Raw genomic sequence first — 20,245 nt, 5'->3', positions numbered from 1 at the left:
AAAAAAACTGGACAACAATGGGTAATGATGGGCGAATAAAAGCAGATTCCTGGAGAAATACTTTAATTTAATGTTCCCATATAAATGTATATTTTTTAAATTGAAATGTACACATCGATGCTCACCGTGAAACACATAATAACCTACCACAGGCTCAAATGCAATCTGCCATAAAAACTTACTCTGAATTGAATTTCATGTGTTCCGTCCAAGGATCATCTCCGGGTTCAAACTTGTGGAGGAGAAGGCCACAAGAAAAACACTGCACACCATCAAACCCGCCTAAAACATACATGTAATGAAGTTAGATTTATCTCTAGTCAAACAACGAGCATTCTTCAGATTACCTTATGACAAAGATACACAATGCCCTCTAGTTGATAGGCCCGATCCTGTGACACAACTGTATATTGAATATCGACCCCCAAAATATTGTGGTACAAGAATATATAGGACAGAGTATCAAGGGACAAGACATTGGAAAGTAATACGTACATTGAAGATATATGTACTGCATAGATAGATAGGTAAAGAAAATCTAGACTTACTCACCAGTCGATATTTTTTTCGATATTTTGCCTCAATATTGTGCCCCATCGATATTCTGGGGACAATATTCAGGGTGCACAACTTTCACCAGTGTACTACTTCACAACCACCTACCCCAACATGCTTCACAGCTCTACATTGCACCGCCTCACCCACCACCACTTTATGGTCACGCTACTGCATTTACAGCCACACATTCCTGTGTTCTAGTCCATCACAATGCATAGCACAAATCCATCTTTATATTTCATACACACTTTTGCTAGGAACATCACTGTGCAGAATGATTTAAATTTTACATATCTTTCACAGATTCATATAATGAAGTGGACATCTTAGATTTAGCAAGAAGTTTTTTTTTCACGTTTCAATGATTTTATTTGACAGCAGACTGAGAAACACCACATAATCCTTTTCTCTAAGAATCAAAGAAACCGTGGTAAACTTAATAAGAAGATGGTCTTACAAAGTTAGTATGTTTTGCATTCTGTAAACTCAAAGGAAAACTATGAAACACTCCTCCATACTGTTCTTAGCATTGATCGTTTGAGTCAGTGGAAGTTGTCTATAGTTGTACAGATTCTACTTAAATAAAGGAATAATGAAAAGGAGCATATAATCAAATATAGTTCATTCATAGATTATAAACAATATCAAATTCATGCGATTTGAAACAAAATTAAAGTGCGGGGAGTCTGGAAATTTCTCTTCTTCATATAATCTTTATTTTCATTTCCAATCAGAAGCATAAAGCCCAGCCTATGCGTTTTGTCCATAGATGGACTTCATCAGGGATGTGAATCAGATCACGAAGATCAGCAAAGCAATCTACGAATGTGAAATCTTGAAAGTCAAGAATCTCATGACGTCTTGTTAATAATATATATCCAAGTTGGGAACAGCTCATGTAAATCACCAAACAAGTTTAGTGATCTATATAAATGTGCATCTCCTTGGTGTCGTATGCTGACGGCACGCAGTTGGTGCTTTCCTATACTAAGGATCCTAGCCAGGACTCCACAAAATGTAAGGAAGACTTGACCGCCATCGCTGATTGGATGTCGGCCAACTATCTTCAATTGAACTCCGCTAAATCAGAGATCCTTCTCCTAGGCCGAAACCACCATCTCTGGGGTAGCAACTAGTGGCCTCCTATAAATGGTCGACAAGAACTTATGCTTCTGGGTGGATAGCGCCCTCTCCTTTGACGCTCATGCCAAGTCAGTGGCCGGTACGTTATTCGGTCTGCTCCGGGGCCTAAAACCCATTCTAGGACTTTTTGATTCTTATAACCATTTGATATTTGTCCAGGCCACTGTCCTGTCTAGGCTGGACTATTGTAATACGCTGTTCCTTGGCTCCAATAAGGCAGTGATTAAAAGGCTCTAGCGTGCCCAGAATGCCGCCGCACGCACTCTGTTTGCCAGCCCTAGGTATGCATTGGTCTCTGGCCTCCTGCATCTTCTACATTGGCTGCCCATAGGGCAGAGAATTCACTGCAAGGCCCTTTGCTTTACTCAAAAAATTCTGTCTGGTACCTGTCCAGCACTTCTGAGTAATCTGTGTCTTCCCCACGCCTCCACGCATGCTCTACACTTTGCGGATCTTCACCTGGCCCGGATCGCCCAGGTCCGCAGAGCTAGAGCCGGAGGGCGCTTATTCCTGGTGATCGCGACGGCCATCTGGAACTCTCTGTCCCACGCCACCAGAAGTACTTCCAACCATCTAGCCATTAGAAGGGCGGTGAAGACATTGCTCTTCGTTGTTCGCTAGTTTACCTCCTTCCGTTTTCTCTCTCTTTCATTATAGCGCTGGTAGCCATGAGCTCTATAACAATCTTAACATTATAAAACATAAATAGTGGGACTGCAGCATTTATTGTGGCACCCTCCTAAGAAGCCCTTTTAACATGTCTCAGGTCTGCCACTGCAGCCTCTGTGTGCAGTTTCAAACTGCCACGTTTATCTGGAAAAATAAACCTTTTGCCAGGCCGAAACCTTACATTTTAATACATATAAGTCACCCCTAAGGTATGCAATGGACAGCCCACAGGGCAGCGTGCAGTGTATTATAGAAGTTGGGAATGTACTTTTAAGTTTTACATGTCCAGGGGCCATAATACGGATACAGCGCACTTTCCTTGTTTGTGCCACGGCATGTTGCAGGGATTCTGCTTATGCACAGAACTATGCACAGGAAACCAGAACCTCAGTGAATTGTGGTGTACCAAAAATTCACCTCAGAACCCAGAACCCCTTATCCGACCAGCATCAGTGTCCCATTCGTTATCTGAGTTTTATCTCGGCGGTTCCAATGTATAAACAACCCAGAACAAGCAACAAAGTGTATTCTCAGGAATGGTGGGAATCAGAAATACCTGTTCGTAATTATTCTCATATCAGTCCACAACAGAATAAACAGAGACACGGTAAAGTTTAAAGAGTTTATTTTATAAACCTTGGGGCAGATCTATATTGGAGATGCGCCACTTTTACGCCGCCGTTGCGTCACTTTTGTGACGCAGCGGCGGTGTAAACCCTGCGCCACGTTGCGCCATATTTACATCGTGACGCATCTATGGAGATGCGTCACGATGTAAAGCCCTGCGCCACGTAAAACCTGCGTCAGGTTTCACGTGGGCGTGTCGACAGAGGGGGGGGGGGCGTTCCGTCGCAGGAACGCCCCTGAAAAGTGACTCAGTCAAATCTATAAGATTTGACTGAGTCACTTTCCCAACGCTGATGCGCCAAAACCCTGCGCCTGCTTGAAGCAGGCGTAAGGCTTGACGCACCATGTTAGGGATAGGGTAGGTTGGAACAGTGCTGGAGTTGTGTCGCGCTTGCGACGCAACTGAAGCACTGCGCCAACCTTACGCCATCGGATGCTTCACGCATCTGTTTATTCCTGCGCCATGATGCGCCGCATTGTAAATGCGGCGCATCATGTGTGGCGCAAGGGTAAACTTGCGTGACGCATCATTCCTGGCGCATCCTTGCTGATTTGCAGGGATGCGCCAGGAAACATAAATCTGCCCTCTTGTGTCCTAAGATGCAGTACTTTGGCTAACATAAGCAGACAAATGATTAAGATCAAAACCATCAGCATAGTTACAATACCATAGAAAATGAAAGGAGTAATCATAATAAAATGACAGTGGATGACAGCCACCTTCCTTTCGCTAGTAATAATAATAATATTATTATTATTAGACTAATAAAAGGTCTCTAGGCTTGAATGGGGAACCCCATACCGTAAAGATCAGCTTAGTGGAATCACATCACAGGATCAGCTAGACTTTGCTCCTGGGAAAGCTCTTCTTCCGAATGTGTCTAAAGCATGCAGCACTGCAATATTAAAAGCACTCGACTTTCAGGTATTTGCAGCTGCGTGCGTGTTATGGCTAAATAGTGGGCCGATCAACCTGAACCCAACAACATGCACCGTCTAGCGACCCAGACTGTTTCTTTACACAATGTTCAGACCAAGGTCGCTGCTCCATGTTAGGGATGTGAACAACAGACAGTTCTCATGTGAAGCAAAGGCGAGCAAGCATTTCTCAATTAATAACATGTAACTACAGTGTCGTGTGCAAAAGCAGCAAAAGCGGCAAGATGGCTTTCTAACATCTAACACGGCCGTGCCAACTTGGCATTGTACGTATACAAATAGCAGTCTTCACTACACCCCCCCTTGATCGGACCACTAACCAGTAGGGGCGCAATTTCAAGAACGCAGAGTTCAAACTTGATATAACAAAACCAAGGGCATAAATTGTGAGTCCATATAAGGTAAGTGAAAAGTTCGAAGGAGAAAAAAGGGAGAAAAAAAACCATTTAAAGGGGGAAAAAATATCATCGATGGATGTTCAACGAAATGAAGGGGGAGAAAAAAAAAAAAGTAATTCCACAGGATTTCTGGATGACCTCCAAGTTAATCCATCAAGGTATAAGCACAATAAGTTGCAACAGCCTCCAAGAGGAAATCATTGGAACGTTCTGCAAAATTATCTGCCATCCAATTCAGCAAGGGAAAGGAACACACATGTTCCTCGACAACCGGAGCCTCTAGCACCTTCAGAGGACAACTGGTGTGTTCTTCAAGATAACTTCTCGCTAAGAATTCAGCTGCAGCCGTTCCGATGTCCCAATTTCCTAGGACTCCATATGCTGCTCCACAGGCCATAATCCTGACGCCAGAACAGTCCAACTCATGAGCCTCTAAGGGGCTCATTAGCCGATCATAATCCGGGGCAGGAGACACCAAGTTCGACAAGCACACATCCAGAGCCCATTGGAACGGACACTCTAGGCAATGAAAGACACGCTGCACGCAAGTAAAGTAGGGAAACCGGAAGGACAATCCATAGGCTATGCTTAGAGTTGCCAGTGGTAAAGTGCCATAGTATTCAAGCATCCGGTTACGAAGATGGAGCAGCTGGGACATGCTGTCGTGTGACGCAAGTTGTGAATCCATAGCGTAGTACACAGATCAACAAAAGCACCCCAGCTACGAGGGCGAGAATCAAAGGGAGACCTCTGAAGACGCTGGAAAAAATAGAATGGAAAAATGCCGGGATCACACCAAAAATAGTTTGAAAGGAGGTCACGAGGATGGAGCCCACAATTTTAAAAAAATGTGCCATGCCACTTGTTGACGAGGCATTAAAGATAGTCTGAATCAGGGCCCCAAAATGAAGTGGGAGATCAGTATTCAAAAGCGCTTGCACCTCTGTGCGCGTATTTGCTACGTGAAGGACAAATGTTTCCAGGGACGAAGTCAACGCGACTTCTTTTTGAGACAATAGAGCCCTTATTCTGCTCATCTTGTTGAACTCTGCTTTCAAGGTTGGAATGGAAGGCCAGATGGATACATCGAGCTGTCCATGTGGGGGTGGGAAAAGGACGTTATTACAGCAGACTACTCTCTGTGATACAGTCACTATGTAGGGAATTCCCACTAACATCCCACAGCAAGCTTCATTATTTAATAGGAAATAACTACCGTTAGCAAGCAGCGTAAAAGACTGTGTTATAACTGGCACCGAGATCCCTTTCAGGACGCAAGCTAAATTAGGAGCGTGCACATTACATGCACAATGCAATTGAATGTGCCTACACACCACAGAGTGATCTGGAGTGGAAGTGCACTCTTCACCTTTTAAGTAAACCTCTTTTCCGTCCCTCACACATCTGTACGTGAATGGGAGTGACCAAACTTCGTGCAGGAAGGCAGTACCCAGTTTTTCATATCTGCCAAAGGCATAATGTTTCATGCACAAACTGAACTTAAACAGGGGGAATGGTAATGTGATCAACCCGTGGATAAGCCACACAGCGGAGTTTAATTCGGCAACAGAGAAAGGTAAAGGTTCTAACTTTTCAATGTGCAGCAATGAGTATGTTGCATCTTTCATGGACATGAACTGTTGTTTCGCAGTTAAATTAAAAGGAAGGAACAAAGATGAAGTATTCATGTAATCCCAAGGGACTTTCCCAGCCTTTAACGTTTGCAACGTCCATGCAAACTGCATAATGGAACGCAATTGATTTTGACCATGATACAAAACAGACAAATCCTCCTGCACAATGTCAACCACAGATGAAACAATATTATCTAAAGTTTAAATTCTGGAAGACAGGGTGTTAATGCTATTATCTATTACAGCCAATACCTTCTCCATATTGGCTTGATCAATAGCTCGTAATCTGGATGCAGCTTCAATCTGTGATAGCTTCCAAACTTCGTTGTAAACAGCATATACCCATCTTTTGGACCTGCCAACCGCAGGACCCTTAACAAAATCATTCAAATCTATTTTGTCGTTCAATTGTGATAAATGAAGTTTAACAGATGCTAAGGTGGAATGTTGCAGCCAAGATTGGCATAACTTCCCTACCGAGTAGGTAGTTACAGTGTGAGAAGATTCAAAACGGGGGTCTACACGAACTTGTGTATACCCCGGTGCCAAATCCAGAAACCGATGTTGACAGGAATCTGAGCTCGTTTGCCATACTAACCACCCTTCCGGATTTAATTCAGAAATATTGATGGATGTGTTGGAAATGTATGACTGCAATGTAGCAAGGGACAGGTCCGTATGATTATCCCAATTAGGGTAAGCACCCAGACCCGGAGTGGAGGGAGAATTTAATTTTTTTAGAAGTAGCCAATCCAAAACAGGTGGTCTGAAAAATTGACGAATTCAAAAATAACATGTGGTTCGGGATGAGGCAGGCACGATGCAAAGCTTCTGTTCCCTGTACCTGCCATGGTTTAGAACCCCAAACCGATTTAAGATCGATAGTAGCTTTCCACAGATCATAGCCTCCGATTGCCAACTCGTCCATAAAGGACTTGGAATACAACAATTTGGTGTGTGTCAGTCTAACTTTAGAAGCAGACTCAGCCGCAACCTTAAAATAAAAGGAGGCCGGATTCGACACACTGAAATCAGAAAAATATGTGAATTTGTCCACTAACGTGGTGGAGCTGCCCAGCTCATCATAATTAGCAGTATCTAAATACAAATCTTCAGCATCAAATGCAGCATAATATTTCAAATCAGAAAACAGTGCTTCTATTGCTTGTACATCCCAATCATCCGAGTGGATGTTCTGCTTAACTACATCACCCATAGAAACACGAAATACATTTGGCACATTGATTACTTCAGTGGGACCATGAATTTGAAATTTTACAGCATCCCAAGCGATCCCATCCAGTACAGGCTAGGCAGAAATGTTCACAAAAGTCTGGTCCCTTTTCATAATATGTGATGAGGAGTGGGGGGCCAAAGTTCCATCAATTAGTCTAATTGTAGATCTTTCTTTCAGGTAGTGTCCATTTATAAGTCTAAAAAACACTACCACAAAAACCAATGGACATAAACAAAAAAATACATATGAGCACCAGCCAAATGTAAGTCCAAGGGGGAATTAAAAAATGTCTTTTGAACCAGGCAACAAAAATCTAAACTTTTGATGGGGCAATGGAAGTCATTGAATTAGTGTCAAAGGAGTAGCGCGACTGTGTAACTGTGGTGGATTGTAAAACAGGCAACGGGACATCCGCAGGATAAGCATACTCAATATCTTCAGGTAGACCACCAGGTGTCGGTGGCAATAAAGGACCAGTAACTGTATGCATCTCGACGGCAACATCAGGTAAGGTGTTAGAAGCTGGGGCCACAACAGAATTTCTCAGCATCGAAGGGCAAGAAACCGCTGGAGTCATACTAAGAAGAATCGGCCACTCGCTGTAGCTTGACATTGTCAATAGAGATGTACCTGTTATCCTTGCGACCAGGAAGTGGAGGTAAAATGACTGTACGTGTACCCTGTACTCCAAGCACCGGAACTGGTGCACGATAAGAGGGGCCAAACTCCTTCTTGTTCTCCACCTTCTCACGGACCAGGTCACCAACTCGAGGTAGCCAGCCGACTACCGGAATCTGAAGCTCAGCATCAGATGTGGAGGGCACGTGTTCCTTCGCTGGACTGTCTCTGGCTTCTTGTAGATTCTGCAATACAGCACAGTGATCATCTACGTCAAAGGGTGCGGCCGACGCCGCCATGTCTAGACCATCAAGGTCCGGGACAAACATTTGTATGCCAAAGAGCATCATGTATGGGGTCCGCCCACCCAGAGACCTTCTAGGGAGATTATTAAGTGCACGTTGTACGTCATACAAGTGGGCTAGCCAGTTCCGGCCAGTACCTAAAACCCTGGCTGTCAAAGATTGCTTTAAGACACGGTTCATTTGCTCCACCACACTATTACCCTCCGGTCGGTATGGAGACGAAAATTTGACTTGGACCCCCAAATTTCTCATGGCTTCTTTGTACGCCTTAGAGGTGAACGCAGGGCCCTGATCAGAATGAAACGTACCAAATGCAAAACTTCCAACAAAGACACGCAAATCCTTGATGACAGTACGGGCATCAGCACTACTTTGTGGCCACACCCACAGAAAACGTGTGCACGAATCCACTGCAACCAAGATGTATTTGTACGCAGTATCAGAGGTGAATGGACCGCAATGATCTAAATAAACACAACCCAGTGGTTTATTAGATATGTACAACTGAGTTTGTGATGGGCGCGCCGCAGTTGAAGGTTTTATCTGCTGGCAAATGTCACAATTAAGAACATAAGCGCGAGCTTGTTTATATAAACCGCACCACCAGTAACGTTGTTGTAACAGAGATACAGTAGCTGCAACGCCGGCATGCGCAGACGCCATGCCCTCGTGAGCCGCTAATATCAAAGATGGTCTGCAGTCCGCGTTGGGAATCAATCTGTCACCAACGTCGTTAATCCTCAATAACGGGACGTTATCAGGACTTAAGCGATAATGGTAACGAGAAGGGAAACCTCTAGGGTATTTTGTTCCCTTCTCTGTAGCAGCAATAGCTGCCAAGATGTCATCATCGATCTTACTTTGTGATCTTGTAACTGCTGCTACTAAGTATGTCGCCACTGCTGTTTTTGCTGCCACGTCAGCTAGGCTGTTGCCGACAGCATGGACACCAACTCGTTGGTGACCAAGAGTGTGAATAACATTCACGAGAGGCAGATGTTCTTTAAGTTCTGCCACTCGAACCCAAAGCGTTTTATGCTTAATTGTGCTACCTTTGGAATCACGGTAGTCATTTTGAGACCAAAAATGTAGATTGTCGTTGTAAGATTGTACACAATAAAACGAGTCACTCACTATAAGAGTAGTGACTCGAGGATCAGCAAACTTCCAGTGCAAGCACCAGAGCACGAAGCTCCGCCAACTGTGCGGTACAATCACCCATTGACTGCGTATGCACGACATCGGATTGGAATTTACCATTCACGAAAGTACCGACCACAATTGCGCAGGCCGCTGAGTAGGCATGCTTCGATCCAGTAGCCGGTTGCGCAGAACCGTCAGTGTAAATGACACAATGGTAATCCTCGAGTGGGAGCAAGGACAGAGGAGCTGGATGAACGAAATGAGTCTGTAGAGCTGCGGCAAAGATATATGTTATGTCGGGCGATGTCAAGGAAGTGGCCCATTGTATCCACCGTGGATGCAAAGCCTTAGAATTAAGTACACTTGCTTTCGTCACCGCCTCAAGGGCAGGATATGGTGATACCACCAACATGCGTTTACCTTGCGATAGCGCTTGTTCTTTCAGAATCGCCATCTGCACTGCCGTCAGAACTTTCTCAACAGCGGAAAATCGCAGTTCAGCCGAAGTGTACAGGTGTGATTTGTAGGCAATGGGTCAGTGTCGCCCTCATTGAACGTTAAGTATGTGAAACCCACTGCGCCTGGCACAATTCTTATGACCAGGTTAGTGTGGTTATCACGTGTCAGTAAGTATTTTGAAGCAAGAAGGTCAGCTTGCAACGATTGCAATATAGCTGATTGCTCCGGCAGCCAGCATGATTTGGAAAAAGTAGGTTGTACCAAGGCATAAAGCGACTTGATACGCTGGGCATAATCAGGAATGTACGTTCGACCGAAATTCAGAAAGCCCAGCAGAGATTGTAATTTCTTCAGTGTTGTAGGAGCACATAGGCATGCGCATTTCTCTAGGAAGTGCGGAGCCAATCCTCGACCTTCATTGTTGAGTTCGTATCCCAAAAACAACACTGTATATTCCGCAATGTGAGACTTCGCAAAGTTGAATTTGTAACCGAAGTCTGCAAACAAAATATTAATGCGATCAACGCGACACAGATGCGGCCACAACTCGTCATCTGTGAGATAAATATCATCTACATACGAGTACGCATCAGGGTCTATGCTCTCTAACAGAGAGACTACACGAGTGGCGAAGAGACCAGGGCTGTTTTTATAGCCCATCGGTAATCTTTTGAAATGTTTTTGTTTGCCACCCGAGGTAAATGCCATCCACTCACTACTAAGAGAGGACAGGTTATGGCTGTAAAAGCCGTTGGAAATATCAAGTGTGGTTTTAAACCGTTTTCTCACGAGACTATTGACGAGAGCCGAACTGTGGGTATTCTGTACTGCGCATGTCCGGCAATGAGAGTTTAAATGCCGGTAATCCAAAACCAGGCGGTACGACCCGTCAGGCTTCGTCACAGTGAATAAAGGATTATTCATTGGTGACACACATGTTTCAATTACACCTTGATATTCCAATTGTTCAAGGATAGCCGCAACGTGAGGTCTTGCTTCGCGATGCATGGGATATTGGGGTTGTGGCTGGGGCGTGGACCGCAACGGAATCTCATGGCTGGGGGACAGTTTATCGCAGTTTACCTGATTACGAAACAAAGCAGCTGCAAGCACCAGAGCCCACTCCTCGGCAAACTTCTTAGCTTGGTCCTTTGGCACTGTGTGTGCAAAGGACGGGAGGATCATCTCCTCCCCTCTAGGAGCATCTAAAATGAAAGCCGGGGGCCAATCAGCCTCTGCCAAGAGAATATCATAGGAAGAGGTCAGATTATCCCCAAAAATCCCTTGAATCGTGCGTTTTATGTCACCTTCAATTAAAAGGACTATATTATACAGTCTGTCAGGGGGAGCCACTCTAGTGTCAGCAGTTTCTACAGTTATGAACGTATCAGTTGCTGTCGCCACCAGATATGGACGCAGTGCTTGTCGCACTACTGTAACTTCCGCCGCGCTGTCGAGCAGCGTTAGTGCCCATGTCAGGTTCTGAAGCTGCGTCCGCACTATCTGTGGCATACCTCGCTGTTAGCGCAGCAACTTTCTTCTTCTGAAACGGGGGTCGTTGACGTGCAGACTCGTCCTGCTTGCCTTTGCCGTCAGTCTGACGGGGTTGCTCACGACTTTGGGCACCCCTTCCTTTCCCACGGTCTCCGCCACCGGATTGTGAAGCCGATGTTTCCTGTGAAGAACGAGGAAAGCGTTGTTCAGAAACCTGAAATCTATCAGGTGACTTAATACTAGATCGATCGCGCAGATCATATGTGCGTTCGCTAGACGACTGTACGGGTGAGGCAGGACGAGACCCCTGTTTCTGTTGCTGCTTCCCCTGTTTCCTTGCTCGCCAATTTTGTTTAGGAAAATTAGGGCGTTCGTCTTTAGTAGACGAGCTCACCTTAGTTTGCTGTACTATATCAGGAATTATCACAGTTGGTTTAACACCTAAGGCACTGCGGCCTATGGTCCTATAGGCTTCCGCAATTATTTTAGCGAACTCCTTAGGCCTGTCGAGTTCGTCCACGCGGTCCAGCTTATTAGCTACTTGGAACAGCATGGCTTCGCCTTTGAGGTTGCCCATTACCATGGAAGCAACCACATCGAACACTCCGACAAGCCTCATTCCCAATTCAACAGCAGTCTCCGCTCTGTGATTCTTTTGAACACGTTTAATGACGGAGGGTAGTACAGACATAGATGGAGTGCCGAAGCACTTCGAGTAGGTCGCAGCAAAGACCTTGCCCCAGTTTGCGCAATCGGCCATATCTGGGACCAAGTCTTTCGGCAAACTAATGGTGAGAATCCTGTGTTTCTCCACAGGAGAGGTATGCGGAAAAACCGCCTCCATTTGGTCAAATTTTTCAGCAAGCCAACAAGGTAAATCATCCTTACTTTGTGGGCGCTTGCCCATCACCGAATTAACCATAACAGGACTAATAACCACCGCATGGTGGTCCGTTGGTTGTCCCGCAACAGCAGGTGCCCCCACCTGCACGTTGCGTGACACGTACTGCACTAAAGCCCTATGAACTGTAATCAGGGCTGTGTGTAGCACTCGCAACTCAGCCACCGCCACCGTGAGATAGCGGGAATGAGGCGTAAATCCGGCCAGCACCGGCTATGTGGCCCCTGAATTAGACAACGAGCCCATTCTAGCCGGTGCAACTGCATGGAGAAGGGCGCCATTAAGCTGCCAGGCAGAAATAGGAATTTCTTGTGTCCTATACGGTGCATAGATCGCAGGGAGCTGCGTGGGAGTATAGGAATGAAAGTATCATCGTCTGCATCCACCGCCGAAAAAGTCACCCAAGAGTAGAACAACTCATATGGGTAAGACGCATCAGCGCTCACCACAAAAATAACAGCCATCCCATCATCCGGCACCCCGTACGTCATCAAATGATGGTGCAGAGGTGCACGACTATGCGCGGCAATGTCAACCGCCATAAGGACACACTAAAGAGTATCAACGATATCAACAGCAGCATTCGGGTTCAGTAAAAATTATCTTTTTAATGATCAAGCTTGAAAGAACCTATTAGTCGAAACACAGGTAGGTTAAACCCGTCACTCCCTTTAACCGGAAACCAGAGTGAGGGTGTTGTGGACTAATATAAGCACTACTAAGGCGTTTCAAATCAATCGACCAAACGTTAGGTGCGCCATGTTGCAGGGATTCTGCTTATGCACAGAACTATGCACAAAAACTCACCTCAGAACCCAGAACCCCTTATCCGACCAGCATCAGTGTCCCATTCGTTATCCGAGTTTTATCTCGGCGGTCCCAATGTATAGACAACCCAGAACAAGCGACTTAGGGTATTCTCAGGAATGATGGTAATCAGAAATACCTGTTCGTAATTATTCTCATATCAGTCCACAACAGAATAAACAGAGACACTGTAAAGTTTAAAGAGTTTATTTTATAAACCTCGTGTCCTAAGATGCAGTACTTTGGCTAACATAAGCAGACAAATGATTAAGATCAAAACCATCAGCATAGTTACAATACCATAGAAAATGAAAGGAGTAACCATAATAAAATGACAGTGGATGACAGCCACCTTCCTTTCGCTAGTAAACTAATATTATTATTATTAGACTAATAAATGGTCTCTAGGCTTGAATGGGGAACCCCATACCGTAAAGATCAGCTTAGTGGAATCACATCACAGGATCAGCTAGACTCTGCTCCTGGGAAAGCTCTTCTTCCGAATGTGTCTAAAGCATGCAGCACTGCAATAATAAAAGCACTCGACTTTCAGGTATTTGCAGCTGTGTGCGTGTTATGGCTAAATAGTGGGCCGATCAACCTGAACCCAACAACATGCACCGTCTAGCGACCCAGACTGTTTCTTTACACAATGTTCAGACCAAGGTCGCTGCTCACTGTTAGGGATGTGAACAACAGACAGTTCTCATGTGAAGCAAAGGCGAGCAAGCATTTCTCAATTAATAACATGTAACTACAGTGTTGTGTGCAAAAGCAGCAAAAGCGGCAAGATGGCTTTCTAACATCTAACGCGGCCGTGCCAACTTAGCATTGTACGTATACAAATAGCAGTCTTCACTACAGGCACACCTTTCAAAAGGCAAACAATGAAAGTACGCCATATTAGAATGAATATATTGCCCCCAGAGCAGCCGCAAACTCGCACTGCCATTCAAGTGAAATACAGAGCAGCTGTTTAAAAGTGTTTCACTGTGCAGACGGCAACCTGGCTGCACTTTAAAGGGAGATTAGAGATCCCCTTGCAGGCGGGTGCAGTGAGTGACTGGACCTGCCTACTGGGGGATGTCGGAGGGGGTTCATGGGACCCAGATTCTCCTCCCTAGGAGCTGCCTTTAGGAGGCACACTGAAAGTGTGCCACCATTTTGTGGCGCATTTTTAGTGCGCCTCTTAAAAACGTGCTTGCCCCTGTGCCCACGTCAATACTACGGCACGGCCACAGAGTCAAAGTGATTCCTTCATTTGCATGGGGCCAAGCCCCCATGCAAAAAAGTAACACTCTGTCATGATAGCGATAGTGCCATATGTGCGTCAGCGCTATCTGTATTACAGAAAGGGATGCACAAGCGTCTGTGTCCCCTTCTGCAATGCCATTGTGCCCCGGGTGCGCTAAAAGCAGGCACACACGCCCGTTGTTTCCCAGTGGCACAATTTATAACACGGGCCCTGTTAATGAAAAATTTTTACATTTATTTTTCACTACTACAAGACCTAACTCGCCCATTGGATAACATTGGAGTTACCTTTAACATTTAATAAGCTGTAACTTCCAAATGGGATCAGGTAACCAGTTCATGTTTAGTGTCTTTGGAATTATAATGAATAATCCTCTCTTATGGTAAAGTCTGATTTTACATTACATTTTTCGGAATGGAACTTTTAGAAAGCTGGCATTTTCCTACCTAAAGTATTTAGTGCCTGCAGCCTGTCATTTGGTCACTTGACTGGAACTAAATAGCAGTTGGGCTGTTGTGTGCAGATTTAGATTCCATATATAGGTTTCCCGATTTAGCCCTTATATAGGTACAATTCACATTGCCCTTATTTGGACATAGAAATCCAGCCCTTATTTAGACATTGTCCATACAAACCAAATACAGGCATGGCCACCTACATCCGTCCATCCACGTCACAACGAATTCTTGGAAAACCAGACCCTTAAGCCTTTAGGAATTTCCCTCAGATTGAATATTGATTTCTCCAAGTACTCATTAAGTATGCATGAACATCTATTCCTTAAGGGTTCATTCATGGCGTTCCTCTGCCCGACTTTTACGTCAATACTGGCATTCCTAGACACCTTCAAGGTATAACTATACCAGCACTTGCCCTGGAAAATTGCGGTTCCTGGAGGATTCGATCCAACCCAGAATACGCGGTTCGCCACAGCAAGTTCGGAAGGAGATCGAGTTCCAGCCAGATGCACTGACCTGATGCTGCCATCCGCCTCGCAGAGAATCCATCTCCAGTGCTCTATGACTTCCCTTGCGGGGGATTAGACTATCGAGTCCAGAAAAGAGATTCCAACCTCTATCATTCTAAGGTATGGAGCGGACTAGAACGTAGAGAAACTTTTGGCAACTCTTGGCTAAACTAACATATAGCTAGCTATACTTTAGAAATGGCACCTACTTCAAACCTCGTACTGCACTTAGGTTAGGTACACTGGGGTAGAACAATTTAGAAGCATCAGATGACTATCACATTTTAGCTTATGTTATTTATGTATCTATTTTGATTAATATGTCATATGTCAAACCATGCTATTGCAGTATTATTTTATCTTACTGCTAACCTCGTACATATTGTACTTCGCAGTCTGTCTTACAATTGTAGCAATTCATATCTCTTGCATGAGAAATAAGGCTGTTCAATAAACCCTTTTATTGAAACGCCCATCTCTCTATTTCTGTGCAACTCTGTAGAAACGAAGCACGCACGATTGACTGAGTGAAACTGTTATCTATTGTTTCCACGATTCTGAGACTGTTCCGATTCTAAAGGGAAACAAAGTTGTCATGTTTATGCGGTTGTCAGAGACTAATCCCTTCTTGTATATTCGAGAAGTTTCTGGTGACCTCTGAGTTAGCTGGCACACACAAGTAATTAAGTTTAATATACTCGATAGAGACATACTGTCCTTAGTCCTATGTCAAATCTATAGTGCATGTTATTCCAATGCGCAGAGCCTATCAGAGATATAAAAACTACACTAGATGGCGCCCAACGGTTTGGTAAGGCACTAATTTAACGCTAGATACTGAAGCAACTCAGTCGTGCTTTTCTCAGAGACCTTCTACTCATAAAACTCCGTAAGACGTCTGGAGTGGGTAGGGATAATATCCACCATAGCTGAGTAGGACGAAAATCCTATGTATTGGCTGTTTTTTTTTGTTTCGTTTTTTCAACGTTGAAGGATACAGTGTTCCAAAATATTGTGCACCTTATCTTTGTTTCCTTGAAACTTGCTCTGCAACTTTCATTAAACAATGTCGGAGAACAACGATGCTATCGTCGACAACGGTCAAGCTGCGGGTGACCTTACAGGTCTTAATGAAGATGAGGTTGGTGTTATACACATCCCACCAAATTTAAGGAGAGCCATCACTCTAAAACTTATAAAACATGGTCTGACACCAAGAGGTGGTAGAGCAGTTTTCGTGATAGAGGCACATGAATCTCACCAGACTGAGGTATTCTATTCGTGGATAGTATTCCCAGAATCAAATCCAGTAATACATATGTTTCACTTCTACAAAGAAGAGGAACCACCTGAGGAATATATTCCTTTCGAGGATATTGAAATTCCACTCACATACCAGGAGCACGAGCTCTGGTTTAAAGGCGCCCTAAAACATTACAATCACATTACCAGGCTCAGTCCACTAGGTAGACCAGGAGCAACATGGCGAATTTTAGCCGGCTATACACCTCATCCTGACATTGAAATTATGTCAGATGTAGATTTACTTGCTCAACTCAAGGAGTTAATCAAGATATATAGACAATTGGTTCAACATGTCATGCAGACTTTCACAGTCCAACAACCATTAACAATTCAAAATCCAGCACCTCATGAGGGGAATATGTTTAAAATTACTCCACAGATTTCACCCTCAGTCATAGGTAAATTACCCGCAAAACGCGAACAAATTCCATTCTGGTTAGCTCAAAAAATTAATTACTCAAATCAAAGGAGTATTTCCTAATACTACCCCTTTTGAAAAACACAGAATTTGAACAATTTGTTTACCAATGGGGATCACACCACATCTGGAAGACTGCACCTCTTGGGGCACAGTTTTTGCTGCTATCTACACAAAAACATATGGTGCTCCGTTAATGGCGGTAATACCTGATGTCCTGAAACAGATTCAAAATGAATACAGGGCAGAGCCTGCTCTGAAGTTAGGTATGTAATTACTTAAAAATTTCGACCAGGTGTCAGCAATAACATTATCTAATAATAAAGGAGAAGCAGCATTAGTGGCGATCTGCCAGAAACTAAGGGAATTTGATGTAACAGAACAACCTCAAGAACTAGCCAGAATAATTGAAAAATCCTATGAGGAATTAGGCAGAGACAGTCTGGGAGGGAAACCAGTAAAACCACAACTGTCTAAAAGTCCTGATAAGGACTTTCCTAAAAACACTCCTACCTCTTCTAAAAAGAAGTGGGAAAATAATAAACAGAATTCCAAAGAGAGAGGGTTCTCATTCCCGAGGCAGGTCTCCTCAAAAGGAGCCCTCTGAAAGGAGGTACAACCTTAGGAATAGGGATAATTTGAGAAAACCTGACAGATACCAAGATACCGTCACAGACATCTGAATGAAGAGGACGGTCAGAAAACAAGGAAGAACGCGTGAAGTCCAAAGATGATCAACACGTTCAGAAAAATAAAGCAAAATCTCAATTCTCCAAGAAAAAGGTAGCAGGTCTGAAGATCAGACATGCCGTGAATACTGAGAACCCAACTCAAGAACGGAGAATGGGCCCAGACCATGCTGGACAGTGCAGCAGAAGTTACAATAGCTCTCCAGAGCCTGAAGGGACTTCTGGAGACATTGGACTTGAATGAAGACATACAAGTTGAGACTGTAGACACCAGGGTTAGTTCTCCACATAGGTTATATGAAATAACACTCTGGATGGAGGGAGACATACCAAAAAAAGTGAAAGCATTCTTTTGGGAGCATCTTTCAAAGGGTTATGATCAATGTTCCCTCTAATTTCTTTCCTCTGTGTGCAGCAGTGGAGTGTCTCTGTGTGCTGCAACCATGGCTATGTGCGCCAGGACCCAGACCGCATGTGTGCGCGGCGCCAAATGTCACTCAGAACGTTTACTTTAAAAAGTGAAAAGATGGTGCATTTTCACACATACAGTGCCACAATAAGGGTCTTAAGGGCAGTTTCCAAATTGGGTAAACACGCCATGACATGAATTGGTTACACAGGCAAGTGCACTTCAAGTTTAGAAAAGCACAAGACTTAAACGGTGGTACCATCATAAGATTTTAATAAATTTGTTTTTTTCATACATTTCTCACATGTTTTGGTATGTCCTGCAACTGGTGTAAATGCCCTTCTCTGCACATATGAAAAGTTTGAGAAATGTTTTTGCATCATCATGTCTCACCCCGCCTCTAACCTTGCCCGCTGCCATGCCCCTAGCTCAATTGAATGAGTACCTGAACTTATTTTTTCCCATTTAAAGCACTGGTAATACCTATTGCTGAGATGTGTAGAAAACATCAAGAATTACAGTGAACCTTCCACACACGTACAATAAGTCAAGACCTGCTACATTAAAATGTCACATGTGTAAGTGAAGGACAAACTAGTTATTGGTATCCTATTCCTAAATTACACTTTAGGGCTTTCATGAACAAAATCATTTCTAGTTTGAATAATCCCATTGTTTTTCTGTAGGTTATTAATCAAATATTAAGAGAGATATTAAGAGAGACAACAGATATCAAAAAGTGGAAATATTCTATTGTGTTAATATATCTGGGCGTGTGTGTGTACCAATGAGATTTCTAAAACAAGTTGTCTTCTTTTTTGCTCTTTCCCTCGATTTCCTCTCTGCAGTGAACAGTCCCTGTATGATAATCCACCTATAACACGTACCTAGTATCCAGAGAACAATAATGTCTCTGAATTCGATTATTCTCAAATACATCAGACATTTCTTACTGCAGCATAAATAGTGCAATACATTTGTAAAAAAAAACGAAAAACATTTATAGTGTTTCAGAATCAATTTAACAAAACCATGCCTTTCTTTGTGAATGATCCCTGTCTTAATTAAGTCATTAATTTGTTCTTCAGAATCAAAAATTCTGGCCAAATCACTTAATCTCCCCGTGCCTAGCAAAAATGAATGTGTTCTTGTGTACCGGAACTGGTGCTCATGTAAAGCGCTCCGATACCTTCGGGTTAAGGTTGTGCCATATATAAGTATGAGAAAAAATTGATTATACATGAGCAGGTGTCCAAAATATGCCAGTTTGTGCATTTGACCAAATTTAAAGTGCAGCCACAATACCACATCTCTGACCCATGATTATGCCCACTATTGCCAGCTCATTTGAAATGTACTTTTACATAATGTGCACGTGCAGCAAAGACAACATGCTAGGCATCACAGAATATCACTTCTGCTTACTTTTGTGAATCAGGCTTGCTTCATTCATGCATGTATTATGATTTTTCAGAGTCTAGAAGTTTTCGTTGATTGCAGGGAAGCTAACCTTAAGGGATTGTATATCTAGTTTTAATTAAGCATTATTTGAACTTCAAGGTAATCTTAAAATAAAATCTTGTGGTCAAACAACTGTACGCCTCCCCGCCAACCAAATTCCAACCATTGTACATATCTTTTGCATTCATTTCATTTTTTGACTTGATTCTGTATTTTTTCAACCATAAAAGTATACAACACATAGGTGGATATACATATAATGAATACATTTAAAAATCGAGTTAAAAAAATACATCAAAACTTTAGTTCAGCTCCATTGAACAAATATATATGAAAATGTATACTAAATCAGTGAATCTCAAAGTTGAGCTATAAAAAGGGACATATCTAGAGACATAACAGAGTCCGCACAGGGAGATTAAGTGATTTGCCCACAATCACAGGATGAGGACGCGAACTCGAGGCTCGAACTCTTGCACCAAAGTTCATCAGAATGCCACAATAGTCCCCGCACCGCGCTTTACTAACAAAAAGAGTAGAGCCAGTTTCAAAATACAGCATGTACTTTCTGAAAGTACACGCTGTGTTTTTAAACTGGCTCTACTCTTTTGTTAGTAAAGCGCGGTGCGGGGACGATTGTGGCCTTTTGTTTAAGTTTTGATGGTAATCATAGCCCCTTCACGGGCTGTGATTACCATCAATACGTAAACAAAAGGCCACAATCTGCCCCGCGCTCTGCAGCCACATGCCCTCAAGCCGCCACAAGCCGCCACAAGCCCCCAAGCCACCACAAGCCCCCAAGCCGCCAC

The 20,245-nt window shown here is 43.7% G+C and overlaps 1 protein-coding gene across 6 annotated transcripts in view; it reads right to left on the bottom strand.

The window, feature by feature from the left end:
- Positions 1-20,245, bottom strand: part of LOC146865554 (baculoviral IAP repeat-containing protein 1-like) — a 1,189,967-nt gene that overhangs the window by 406,485 nt on the left and 763,237 nt on the right. For all 6 annotated transcript variants that reach the window (XM_085632369.1, XM_085632370.1, XM_085632371.1 and 3 more), the window contains one exon: positions 183-282. In XM_085632369.1, coding sequence (XP_085488495.1) covers positions 183-282 — 100 coding nt within the window. The remainder of the gene's footprint in view (positions 1-182; positions 283-20,245) is intronic.

Source organism: Triturus cristatus, chromosome 2_1, assembly GCF_964204655.1.
Source record: "Triturus cristatus chromosome 2_1, aTriCri1.1, whole genome shotgun sequence".
NCBI classification, from domain to species: domain Eukaryota; kingdom Metazoa; phylum Chordata; class Amphibia; order Caudata; family Salamandridae; genus Triturus; species Triturus cristatus.
The sequence above is the reverse complement of the archived record's forward strand: the minus strand, read 5'-3'. Positions and strand labels throughout refer to the sequence as shown.